The sequence below is a fragment of the Eptesicus fuscus genome, chromosome 10, assembly GCF_027574615.1.
Source record: "Eptesicus fuscus isolate TK198812 chromosome 10, DD_ASM_mEF_20220401, whole genome shotgun sequence".
Classification (NCBI taxonomy): domain Eukaryota; kingdom Metazoa; phylum Chordata; class Mammalia; order Chiroptera; family Vespertilionidae; genus Eptesicus; species Eptesicus fuscus.
This window is the reverse complement of record NC_072482.1, coordinates 28,641,097-28,655,449: the sequence shown is the minus strand read 5'-3', so window position 1 is coordinate 28,655,449 and position 14,353 is coordinate 28,641,097. Positions and strand designations below refer to the sequence as shown.

General features: G+C 35.8%; 1 protein-coding gene across 1 annotated transcript in view; it reads left to right on the top strand.

The window, feature by feature from the left end:
- Nucleotides 1-14,353, top strand: part of EYS (eyes shut homolog) — a 1,391,558-nt gene that overhangs the window by 127,829 nt on the left and 1,249,376 nt on the right. The window contains 1 exon segment of the mRNA XM_054722350.1: nucleotides 10,490-10,746. Within this exon segment, the coding sequence (XP_054578325.1) occupies nucleotides 10,490-10,746 (257 nt within the window).

Genomic DNA, 14,353 nt, shown 5'->3' with positions numbered 1-14,353 from the left:
TTGAAACTTTGTAGACTGGAGCGGAGCCAAGCCTGGGGCTCCCTCTGAGGCCCGCAGCCATTTGTGCTGGGGTTATAATTGAAACTTTGTTGCCTTAAGCGGGTGAGTCCGGCCAGGGTGTGTGGAAAGCTTTGCTTCCCCTGTTGCTGGCGGCAACCCTGGCCTGCTCTCTCAAGCTCCATTCTGCCGCCATTTGTTTGAATTTGTTTACCTTCTATAATTGAAACTTTGTAGCTTGAGTGGAGGCTTAGGTCTGGCAAGGGCAGGCGGAAAACTTGGCTTCCTCTGTTACCTAGGAAACCTTGCTCTCTGTGGCTGTAGCCATCTTGGTTTGGGTTAATTTGCATACTCACGCTGATTGGATGGTGGGCGTGGCTTGTGGGCGTGGCTTGTGGGTGTGTGGGAGGTATGTTCAATTTGCATATTTGTCTATTATTAGATAGGATGTGCCAAACAACAGACACCCAAAATAGATAAAACAAAAACTTATAAAGTAAAACAATGATCCTATATAATAAAAGCCTAATATGCTAAGTGTCGGGTCGTCGGGTCAGCCATTCAACCAATCAAAGCATAATATGCTAATGATATGTTAAGCCGCCCAACTGCTCCCTTATGATGTGCACTGACCACCAGGGCACAGACAGTCAACCAATCAATCAGTTGCTATGATGTGCACTGACCACCAGGGGGCAGACGCTCCAACTGATAGGTTAGCTTGCTGCTGGGGTCCGGCCGGTTGGAACTAAGTGAGATGGGCTGGACATGCCCTGGAGCCCTCCTGAGGTCCCTCTCTGGCTGGCCAACCTCCCACATCTCTCCCTAGCCTGCACCCTCTCACAATCTGGTCTGAGGGACCCCCTACCCGAGTGTATGATTTTTGTGCACTGGGCCTCTAGTAGTACTATAATAATGTTAAATTTAACAACTTCTTTGAATGAAGAAAACTAACAATAACAACATAATAATGTTAAAAATCAGTTGATAATGCATAGACATTTTACTATTGAAACATATTTTCTATGAGTGCAGCTTAAAGTACATAATGTAAATGAAGTATTTTACAAAGGTTTGAGTGTTACCACAGTTTTTCCCTAAAAGGAACAAAAACATTTCCAAAGATTTTGTATAAACTTAATGAAAGGGGGGGGGCTTTCCCCCAGCTCTGTTTTCACTCAGGAAAGGGTAGTTTTGTGGTAAGTATTGGATTTCAATTTATCAACACTAGACTGTGAAGTTTTTGTGTATCAATGAAGTTTTCAATCTATGCTCAATTCACCAATCCCTCCTTGCTACCAGAAACAGGATAAGAAAATGAAACCCATTCATTCACACATTCCTTAAACGTTTATTAAATACTTTCTAATTGGAAAATGTTTGGAAATAAGATCTGATTCCTATCCCCTTGTAATGTATCATCCATAGGTAAAATCAGTATTTACCTCAGAACACATCTCATGGCTATTTTATGGAGAAAGCAAATATATTTTTAAATTACTAAAGTAACTATTATTTTTACTTTCTAAACACACAAGTAGTTTGTGTTATAACAATTAATTTTATCGCTGACTTTCGGGAAACTTTCAAATAAACCAGTTTCTTTTAAGGACTATTTTAGGAGCTTACATTTTCCATGTAATGCTAAATATGACCAAAACACTATTTTTCATTTATAAGCAATGGTTCTGTTTTGAAGTGTAAAATCTGAAGTCCATGATAAAATCAGGTATAGTTTCAAACCTATTTCTGTAGAGTCTGGAGGCTTGAATAAATACAGCTTTATGTGAATTTGCCACAGAAATCTATTTTGTTCAGAGTTTTCTTAAATTATTTCTGAACCAGGAACTCTAATAATTATTAATTTCTAGGACTATTATAATTTCTGCCATAATATCAGTAACATTTTTATTAAGTTGAATTTCTTGTTTTGTTTATACTTTTAATTTTTGAATGTACCATGAAAAATTTCCTGCTTCCCAGGCAAAAGTTTTTGTGTTACATTTTACTTTGGAAAAAATTAAAAAAGGAGTAAACTGGACTGCATATGTATGATGTATGTATGCATGTTTTGAAGTCTTGATATACTAAGCCACATTTTCTCTAGTTGCTAGAAATATTTTTCTATTGCATTTACATGTATTGATATATTATTTTTCATCTTTATTTTGCCATGGAAAAATTAAATAACCTAGCTTCCTTAAGTTTTATAGTAAAATGACATAAAGGTGATTATTTAAGCAATTCTAAAGTTAATATTGTAATGTCCATATTCATGCTGAAAATTAATTGTAATACACCTCATTAAAAGAAGTAGATTTTTGTAATTAAATTTTAATAATAGTATGAGTTGAAATTTAGCTAATGTATATAAAATTATACTTCACATTATTTTTTTCTTTCATCTGAAAACCAATATATGTGTTATGCATATAAAGTAAAAGATTGACTATATTATAGCTTCTGGCTCTGTGACTTTATGCTTTATATTTTTCTTTTTTTAAATATTTTATTGATTTTTTTACAGAGAGGAAGGGAGAGGGAGAGAGAGTTAAAGACATGGATGAGACAGAAACATCAATCGGCTGCCTCCTGCACACCCCCCAGGGATGTGCCCGCAACCAAGGTACATGCCCTTGACCGGAATCGAACCCGGGACCCTTGAGTCCGCAGGCCAATGCTCTATCCACTGAGCCAAACCAGTTATGGCTGACTTTATGCTTTAGATTCATGTGTCAAACAAAAACTGTGTGCATGTGATTAATATGATTTTGTGTACCTGGGTCAGATTTTTATTTTACTTGATAATATCTAAATAGCTTTTTATAGGTCTAACCTTTTTCATTGCTTTTCACATTTTCTTCTAAGACATGAAATGTCATGAAGCTGTTTGTTCAGAACCTTTAAGATGACCTTTCTCTGGAATATATCTCAATTTTGAAATAAATGTGATGATTATATAGTCAAACAATATTAATAGAGCATCTACTGTATATAAGGCATATAGATTATAATCTTGATATTTAGGCTAACAAATAGAGTAATATATTTAACTTCTTCTATCCCTAGAATATATTTTCATTAAATGATAAAAAACATTAAATTTCAATATTTAAAATGAGACCATATTTTAAACTTAGACTTTCACCTAATGTATTTCTGTTTTGTCTTTTCAATTATATCATTCACTTATTTCAAATTTAAGTAAAATTCTTGTTGATTTATTTAATAATGAAGATAGTACTACATTCATTAAGTCTTTTTGTGCAATTTATTTTTCTCAAAGTAAAAGTTCTTGGAATTTATAAGAATATTTGAAACATTTTAATAATATATGTGGACCACTATAATTTTATTGACTTTTTTCTTTTTTTACAAAATTGATGTACTTGTCACTGAATTGTTTTCAATTTAATATTAATTTATCTTAGCACTGGGCATCCATATGCATGCATATCAGTATTTATGAATATTATTAATTATGATGAAACATACTTGACATAATGGGTAAAACATGGTGAGTGCTTTACCATGTTGGTAAAACATGGGTAAAACATGGGTAAAATTAATAATGGGTAAAACATGGTGAGTGCTTTAATAAACTAGGTAAATTTGTTTTAGCTCAATGGTTTTCAAAGGTATGTCCTTGCATTTTGGGGACAATATGAAAATTATTAAGGTCATTCTAATCAGTGGAACTGACTGAAACCGCTGACCTTTAGCAAGTGTGGGGTAGAGGATGAATGCTATAAATCCTTCATTGACAGGATTCTTTCATGATTAAAAAATTTTTTTACAAGGTTTAAACTATTCCAAAATTTCCAATATATGTTAATATGATTATAAAGCTTTTTATAAATATCTGAGCCAATAACTTCATTTTATGCATTGACACAAAATACTTTTACAAAAATGTAATAATCGTTGGATTAATCAGAGAGGAAACTTTCATGTTAATCAAGAAAATATTATGCTTTATTTATGAAATTTATTGGAATTTGTTAGCCATATTGGAAAATCATATCATCCTACTTGAATTTTGAATAACTAACTACTGTCATCAGCTTCCATTATTCTGTGTATTGATGCAAAGAAGTGAGCACATCAATGTAACTTAGAGTTCAGTAATTTCTACAAAAGATGTATTTTTATACATAACTACATTCAGTAACAATTTAATGTCCTTTTATATGTTCTCATATTAAAGTTAGGTCATTATCTTGATTTTTTAAATATTAGGTGTGTAGATAGGTTATACTTTAAAATTATTTTTAAAAATATTTTATTGACTTTTTTTAGAGAGAGAGGAAGGGAGAAGAGAGAGAGAGAACATTAATGTGAAAGCAAAACATCAATGGGCTGCGTCATGCATGCCCCCTACTGGGGATTGAGCCTACAACTGAGGCATGTGCCATGACCAGGAATTGAACCTGAAACCTTTTGGTGCACGGGACGATGCCCAACCACTGGGCAACATGGGCCAGGACATATATAAATTTGAATGTATAAAGTAAAGGGGGTCCCACAGAAAATAGAAATATATTACAAACAGAAAATATTGACCAAACCCTAACCGGTTTGGCTCAGTGGATAGAGCGTTGGCCTGCAGACTCAAGGGTCCCACGTTCGATTCTGGTCAAGGGCATGTACTTTGGTTGCAGGCACATACCCAGTAGGGAGTGTGCAGGAGGCAGCTGATCGATGTTTCTCTCTCATCGATGTTTCTAACTCTCTATCTCTCTTCCTTTCTCTCTGTAAAAAAATTAATAAAATATATTTGAAAAAAAGAAGAAAACGACCTAATTTGCTGTAGAATATATATTTTTGAGAGATGTTAACAAATGAAATACTGAAAAATATGAGGGCTATATTTAAGTCAGAAATAAGAGATCTGATTTTCTCAGGCATGGTGATGTAAGCAAATTGATTGTCAATTCTGGGTCTGCTATTGATAAATTATATCACCTCATATTTCCAATTGATTAGTAGACTTATGGATTTAATTTTCTCAAATTTGTTATGGCCAAATGCAGATTCCTAGTTCTACTGCAATTTTTCTCCTGCTAAATCTTCCTTGTAGTAAAGGGTAGTACAGTCCTAAACTGCTAAGACCTGAAAGGAGACATTCTAAATTAATTTCTTCTACATCCTATAATTAATCTATTAGTAAATTATGTATTTTTTTCAAAATATATCTTGAAATGGCCACTGATTACTATCTGCAAAATTCCTACTCTCTTACCATGATCATATATTTCTATTGCTGCATTATTTCCTGGTTTATTTAGCTTTCATCAAATTAGAGATTATTGTAGGAAGAATTAAATGATAGGCCTTCCTATTCTCACAAAAGGTCTGTTGTCTATTTAGAAAAGCTTTTAAAAAATAAATGTATATAGAAAAATAGCATTATGATTAAATTGGTATGGTTGAGGCACACAACTACATAATTATCTTACTAATATATGTAGGACACTATGTAATTTACTATCCCAATCCAAGTACTTTTAAAGTCAATGAACACTACTAATAATTAATCTACAAAAAATGTTTAACGCATGACTTGGGCAGACTTACATGCTGTGTGACAGTTGTTTATACTTTACTTAGGGTTTTTTGTTTGTTTGTTTGCTTGTTTAACGGGTTGTTTTTGGGGACAGGGCAAGCAAGAGGTCATTGAAGGGAAGTAATTGCCTTTTGTCATTTTATTTCAGGTGAACGTATGCACATTTGCTATGGCGGGTCACAGTCTTACCTACTTAGTAATGAATAAATTTAATTGTCTTCTGTAAAATAGATGTAGTACTAATAATTTTACAGATGATAAAACTAGGGCATAGAGAAACTTATTTATGAATTACGTTAGAAAAGAAGAATTAGAACCAAGGTTCCCTCTCCAAGGCCAGTGCTGTGAATATATGAAAGCATCAATTATACTGCCTGCCATTAACAATCTCAATGACCCTTGGCAAATTACATTAAATGGCTAAGTTTTTTTTTTTCACAAATACAAGAAAAAAGGTTTGAACTAATTGAACTTTAACATTCTAGCTGGCTCCAAACACCTACCATCATATAAATTTAAGAGTGTAATGACTTAGGTTCAGTAGGTTAATTTTCATTAATAATAACAAGCAAAGTGATTTGACATTGCTCTTCTCAACTCATTGACATGTTTATGTAATTATCTTAAGTGCCCTTTGAATAGTTGGCAAAGGATACTTGAAAATCACTTTACTTTAGAACAAAGATTATCACCCATGATTTAAGTTTTTTTCTCACCTTATGTTTCCTTTCTTTTTCTTAGGCTTTGTCAGTGTGTATATGCAATATACAAAGAAATAAATGTGGCTATCTATATATATAAAAGCCTAATATACAAAGTGTCCCCTTGGGCATTCAACAGAGTGGAAGTTCAATCACTCACTATGACGTGCGCTGACCACCAGGGGGAGGTGCAGAATGAAGGGAGGCCCTGGCCAGCAGCCGGGGAAGGGAGGCCCCAGCCAGCAGCTGGAAGCTGCTAGGACCCTACCTGTGCATGAATTTCATGCACTGGGCCTCTAGTATTATATAATATACAATCATGTTAAAATGACTTGTAATCCACATTACCTAAGCTGATGCCTAGAATATAGAGAATACCCAAGAATGTTTATTCAATATCCTATCTAATAATAGACAAATATGCAAATTGGCCATACCTCCGACACACCCACAAGCCACGCCCACAAGCCACACCCACCATCCAATCAGAGCGAGTATGCAAATTAACCCAAACCAAGATGGCCACAGCCACAGAGAGCAAGGTTTCCTAGGTAACAGAGGAAGCCAAGCTTTCCGCCTGCCCTTGCCAGGCCTAAGCCTCCACTCAAACTACAAAGTTTCAATTATAGAAGGTAAACAAATTCAAACAAATGGCAGCAGAATGGAGCTTGAGAGAGCAGGCCAGGGTTGCTGCCAGCAACAGGGGAAGCAAAGCTTTCCGCACACCCTGGCTGGGCCCACCCGCTTAAGGCAACAAAGTTTCAATTATAACCCCAACACAAATGGCTGCGGGCCTCGGAGGAAGCCCCAGGCTTGGCTCCACTCCAGGGTACAAAGTTTCAATTGTAGAAGGAAAATAAATTCCAGATACCAGGGCCTCCACTTGGGTTGCCAGGGGGCGTGGCCCGCCTGCAAACCACCACAGGCCCCTCACTCAGGCCGCCCCACACCCCAAGGGAACCCCACCCTGATCAGGGACACCCTTCAAGGCAAACCACCTGGCCCCCACCCCTGTACCAGGCCTCTATCGTATCTAATAAAAGAGTACTATGCAGATTGATCATCACTGCAACACACAATATAGCTGCCCCCATGTGGTCAAAGATCCTGCCCCCATGTGGACACAAGATGGCCACCACAAGATGGCCAGCAGGAGAGGGCAGTTGGGAGGCACCCGGCCTGCAAGGGAAGGCAGTTGGAGGTGATCAACCCTGCAGGAGAGGGCAGTTAGGGGTAACCAGGCCAGCAGAGGAGGAAAGTTGGGGGCAAACAGGCTGGCATCAGAGTGGTTAGGGGGTGATCAGACTGGCAGGCAGAAGTGGTTAGGGGCAATCAGGAAGGCAGGCAGGCAAGCAGTTGGAAGCCAGCAGTCCTGGATTGTGAGAGGGATGTCCGACTGCCTGTTTAGGCCCGATCCCTGGGATCAGGCCTAAACGGGCAGTCGGACATCCCTTGAGGGGTCCCAGATTGGAGAGGGTACAGGCTGGGCTGAGGGACAACCCCCCTCCGTGCACGAATTTCGTGCACCGGGCCTCTAGTATTTAATAAATAACTGAGGTGCTGAAAAGATGCATGTATACAAAATGAGGAAAACACAGGTTAAAAACCAATGTTTTTCTAAGTCCAGAAAAATATTCCTCCTTTGTTGAAAGCCAGTTTTGCTATCCCCATTAAACCTGCAAGCATTTCAAATAGATTTACATGAAATAGACTATCTTTCAAAATTATCTTAAAGAAAGGTACATCAAAATCTAAAAAATATTGGCTAAGTTAAAATTACTATAGGAATTAATTTTGTGTTTGCTATAAACACAGTCTTGTCAGGATTTTCAAATTCATTGAAACCAATACTTAAAAAGATGAATCTATGAATTGCATTCATCTATTCAAGGATAGAGATATTTGAAAATTCAAAGTAATACAGCTCTTTAAAATGTTATACAAAAATATTTGGTTAGAGCCTTTCATTTGTACCTTAGATGAATAATTGCATTGAGTGAAAAATTTTGTTTGAATAATGTTATATATAACAGTATGCTCACATAGAACATATTATAATACTACTCCTGCCTCATCATCCTATCATGTCAGATTGGGTTTATTTCCTTTTAAGAATAGCCATGGCCAGTGTTGTTCACAGTGGTTAGAGCACAGAAAGGTCACAAGTTCCATCCCCAGTCCAGTGGAGGCTTGTGTGGAAGGCAACCGATTGACTCATATTTTATCCATGTTCCTCTCTTCTCCCTCTCTCCTTCCCTCCCACCCTCCTCCCTCCCTAACACTCTTTCTAAAAGTCAATGGAAAACTTTCTCCAGTGAGGATTAACAAAAACAAAAAAAAAAAGAAATTCCCAGAATATTTGCATTTAATTCAACTGCAGGGATTATTACATTCTACTACTTATCGCATGCCTCCTCCCCTCCTCTCTGCAAATTCTAAGTGTCTTTCCAGCACCTCATTTATTTATTCAATCATTATTCATTGAACACATTTTCTTGGGTCCTCTCTCTATGCTAGTCACTAGCATATACTTGCATATATGCTAGGCGATATGCATTAAATTTAAATAAGACAATTGTCCCTGCTTTCAAAGCACTTACATTATAGGCTACTAAGGAACCGAGATACACAAGCATCTTACCTAATAATAGAAAATATGTAAATTGACTGTACCTCAACTATGCCCATAGCCCATCAGGAGTGAGTCTGCAAATTAACCCAACAAAGATGGCGGGTTATTTTGCATATGCAGGCGAGGAGCGGCTGGGTGGGGCGGGACGCCTATTATGACAGGGAGGAGGGCAGCGGAGGGAGCTACAGGATCAGTGCTCTGCCCGGAGCGAGGACTTGCAGGCTCCTGGGCGGCCAGGAGCAAAGCCAGGGGAAGGAAGGCCTATTCTTGCATGAATATCGTGCAACAGGCCTCTAGTTTGAAATAAAACTTATTAGCATTATGATAGGGTAAGAAGAGAACACATCTTTTGAGGGAAAGTCAGAGGTTTGTTTACCTCAATATCAGATCATTTAGGTCAATGCCAGTCACATAGAAAATGCATATGCATATTCATGGGATGAATATAGGTGTGAACCAATAAATACTATCAATAACCTATTATTAATTAAAAACCAGTTTTTTTAGGCATGAGCCTGAATATTTCAAACTTGTTTTGTGCAGGTCTCAGCCTATCGATAATGATGTTATTGACTAGAAATGCCTGGGCACTCCCCTATCATCTAGGAATGCCTGGGCACTCACTATTCTGCTAGGAATGTCGGGGCCACTCACTATTCTGCTAGGAATGTCGGGGCCACTCACTTGGGCAGGTGCTACTAGTTGGGAAAACCACAGACATTTCCCTTACCAAAGCCCATGTTGCAGCTGGACTGGCCCTTGTATATAGTTGTAGGAGGAATCTCAGTAACAACCATCAGGGAACTTCGTAAAAACGAGTTTTATTACCACAAATCCTGAAGAATAAGTGGCACATGTGGGCCACATGGCAAGGCCACATCTCAGGTAAAGAGACAGAGAGCAGACCTAGGGTTCAGCCTGGATTGGGGTCGAGGGTCGGGTGTGGTGCATAAAGTTTCACAAGTTCACTCTTTTTGTGAATTTAAAAGGTAATAGCAGGAATTTAAATGCCTGAACGGGAAAGCAGGGTCACACAAAAGGTCAGTTATCTGGGTTAACGAGGACTTTCTATAAAGAAGAATTTTATGTGTTGGGCAGCCTGGTTTTTTTATCGAGTTATGTAGCTGGCCATGTGTTTGTTAAAAATAATGCCATTGAAGGGGAGTCCTTGGTGATCTAAAGCTTACCATTAGGCACTATTACCAAAGTGTAAATGAATCAAAACCCAATTGCCAGGCCCTCACCACAACATTTTACTGCTTATTTTTTACAAAAATCTGGAAACACACACATACACACACAGACACATACATCCTGTCATTGAGCCTCATCAGGATTAATGATAGTATTCTAGGTCCCATTAAGTAGGAGTAATTAAGGGGAAGAACCTGTGTATGAATCTAGGTCTGTCTGCAGCAAAAGTTCTTTTCATTCATTATTCTGCAAAGTAAGCAAAATTAAATTTTGACAAGTATGGACACTATCCACCTTTATTATATTTCTTATCCTGTGCATTTGACTAAACATGCAATAAACACTTAAAATATGTTAACTTATATGACTAATTGAGTTTTTCGTTTTTGCACGTTTCAGATGCAGTTTTTCTCTTGGTTACACCGGCAGATTCTGTATTCTCAGTGTTGGAAATTGCTTAGGAAACCAGAGTACATCACGGCATGGCCTCTGCCAGGTCCATTTGCACAGCTGTAACTGTAGCTGTCTGCAAATATGTGAAAGAAACATCTGTGAAATAGAAAGTGAAGATTGTAAATCTATGCCCTGCAAAAATGGAGCAACCACTATCATTTTAAGTGGCTATTTCTTCTGCACGTGTGTCCCTGGATTTACAGGCAAGTATTTCCTGATCTATCAAATTCTCTATTGGAAATGTTAATACATTTACTTTACATAACTCAAATGTGTCTAATGATTGGTGTTGTAGCCTGCTTTCTCATTTGGCCAAGTAAAAATATATTCACTTGGAATAATAGAATTGCTTCTTCGGGCAATTACATTGCTGACTGCATAGCCTTGGCTCATGCAAATGAGGCTAATAAGGCCAGGCTCTACTATTTAGAATATGATGTATATGTCAAAGGTCTGAATAGAAAAACAGACTCCATAACCTCCCAATAATTTTGCCTAAACAGCTTTAGTACTGCCCTTCAACCTCATCTTTGGCTGCCTAAGCATATCGAGAACCTTTTTTTTTTTTTTAGTTTGAAAATAAAAGTTGGTCTCTGTATTTTCTAGGTCAGTTTTATGACTCAGCATTAATAAGATTTAAAAAATAAAATCACTAACATATCATATCCTCTGTAAAGTCATAGATGAGATTCATAGTGTCTATGTAGTAGTAAAGCAGTTTTTGACATAAAAATATTAGATATCAAGCATTCAAATTTTGTTACTTGCAGTTTTATGCTTGGCCTTATATTGAAGTGATTGTTCATAATAATTTCAAAAATTCTTTACTATAATTGCCTTAGAGAAAGCAGTTAGGAAGCCATACACGAAGAAAATAATATTGTCACTTTTAAATCACAACTAACTTTCAGTGCTGGTAAAATATTTTTTTTTAAGTTTGATATTTCATTTTATTGAACAGACTCAAGTTTAAAAGTTATTTGGATTTCCATCTTAGAATGAAAATCAGTTTCCCTATTTGATATTTAAAGTACTATGCTGAAAGTTTTGGAGGCAATTTAAAAAGATAAGTTCTAAAAATGGAAATGGCACTATCATTGGAATAAATATATTGCCATCCAGATTAGCTTTTAAAAGATGAAAATATTTGAGTGCACAAATTCTGGTAATCTTGCTAAAAAGTTGGTACCATTACTTCATATTTCACATTCCAAACATATTCTTAGTAAGAATAAAATAGCAAAAAGTGTGCTAAAATTGTTAAAATACAGTTATCTCCCTTAGAAAAAAAAATATATATGTATTCACATACCTGTTTTTATAACATAGTATCTCCTCTGAAATTTTGTGATAACTTTAAGCATCAGTTATACATAAAGTAGAATAAGTTAAATTTTACATTTCTTAATATAATTACTAAGAGTATATTTCATTTAATGTTTGCATAGACTATATGTACATACCATGCTTAAACATATGTATATACTTATAATCAGTGAGCAATCTATCATTTTATGTATTAACCTTTTGCTCTCGGATGTCAAGTGTGACTCGACACGGTTAGCATTAGAATAAAGGAATCGAGAAAAAAGCAAGTGAGTGCAAAGGGTTAAGACTGTATTTTGGTTATGTATTATATGAACATTAAATATGTGTTATACATATATGTTTTTCATATGGGTAAACCACATACATATGCAATACTTACCATTGGTTTATAATAGAAACTTGGTACAACTCACTTCCCAGCTGGGGAATAAAAATATGATTACTTTTATTTTACTTTTCAAATTAAACTCAATTTAAGACTTATCAGCCTATATTATCCAGAAGACTGGTATTTTCTATGAGGTCTATTTTCCTCAGATTGGCAAGAACTCTGTGGGTTTCCCTATTTCAAAGTATTCAGTCCTACTTCTAAACTCTTCACACAGTAACAGGGTATTTGCTCTCTTAAGAGTGGTTATGTCTTAGGAGAAGGGTCTGAAAACAATCATTCCAAAGGTGTGTTAATCTAGATGCACAGAAACAATGGACAGATGAGGCCTTTATAAAGAAGTTGTATGTCCATGGCATGACTGTCCACCAGGATTGTCTCAGTTAGGAATTTAAGATCAGATCAACCTGTGAGGTTACTGTTCCTAGGACCACATTTTTCATCCACATGTGCTTCTCTTGCTACCTTGAATTGAGTTACCACATTCTCTTTTCCCCCCTCTCATAGTTTTCTTGGTAACTGAAAGAGCTAAGGAAGTTGTTTTTTATTTTATTTTTTTTACCAGCAGGAGGATCCAAATTATTCTACAAAATTACACCCAGCTTTTCCCTATTTTGAATGGGCCTGAGCTAAGCCTCTTTGATATACTGCCTTCTTTTCAATTGATTTCCATAACGAGTACTCCTATCTTTAAGCAAACACCTCTGAGATGGTCTTATATATTAATCAATTCAACTTGCACAGATCTGTGGTTCTCTACTCTCCCAGATGCCAACTAGACAATTCTCTTTTTAAGATTTGGTACCTTGGGAATAAAAACGTTTTCAAGTTCCAAGAATATCATTTTTTTCAAAGACCTCCTTTTCTTTATCTGTTAACTCCTGCTCCTGTAGACATTCGATAGTATATTTCAGCTCTTTTGTGCTTTAGCTGGAACCCAGATCCCTTTATACACTCTCAAATAGTGATGCCTGATTGCTACTGTCCTAATATATTGGCTTATATCTCAGATATTATTCCCAATATGAGATAGTATGACTGTACATGTTGTACCGTAGGGCTTTGGTGATATAGGAGAGTGTGAGTCCGTTCTATATGCTAGAGCTCATTGGAGTCCTCAGGATATCCACTTCTTTGTATTTTTTTTTCCTATTAAATCTAGAACCTAGAAACCAAAGTTAATTTTGTTAATTTGTTGTTTTCTTTGTAATTTAATAATTAAAAGTTTAAGACTTGAAGCAACCATCCTCACTTTCCAAAGATGAGCCCCAGAAATGTTTTACTTTTCTCTTTATAGATACCTATCGATATTATGTCATGGAAAGATCAAACTCCCTTATGGATAATTAATATTGTATTTCATGTACATAGATTTATAACCTAGTTTATTTACCTTACACATGAATTGTAAACATCACTGGTTATCTGTAAGATAAATATAAATCTTTACTTTTAGTACTTTAAAATATTTACTTAAATGCATGCACCATACTTGAAATAGAATTGCTAGGTCAAAGGAAATACATATGGATTATTTGTTTCTTTATTTATTTTTGTTTTATACAACCAAACCCTTGTTCTTTTCTATATATTCACCAGCATTGTGTGTATTATTCTATACACATTCACCATAGCAAACATTAAGTTTTAACTTTTTTTTAAGTTTAATAGGCAAGATTTTATCTTATTTTGATTTTCATTTTTGGAGTAATAAAATATATTCAGTATTCAAAATTCTTCTATTTGGAATAATTTTTATACTCTTTATCATTTTTTTTTCTTTTGAAAAGTATATCTTCTCATAGTTCTTTAGAATATTAAGATAGCCTCACTTATTATTTCCAGGAAGATCATTGTGTTATCTGCAAATAAGGGAAGTTTTATTTCTTACTTAATTGGTGCTATTTAATACCATTTTATCAAATTTATAGGATAAAGTACTGTACTAAGGGTGACAGTGAACATTCTTTTCTTGTCCTTGAAATTTGTTGATCTTTAGATTGTTACCATTCGACATGGTGTTGGCTTGATATTAAATAGGTAATACATAAAATGGAATCTTTCCATTTTTAATTTAAAGCATTTTAAATAGG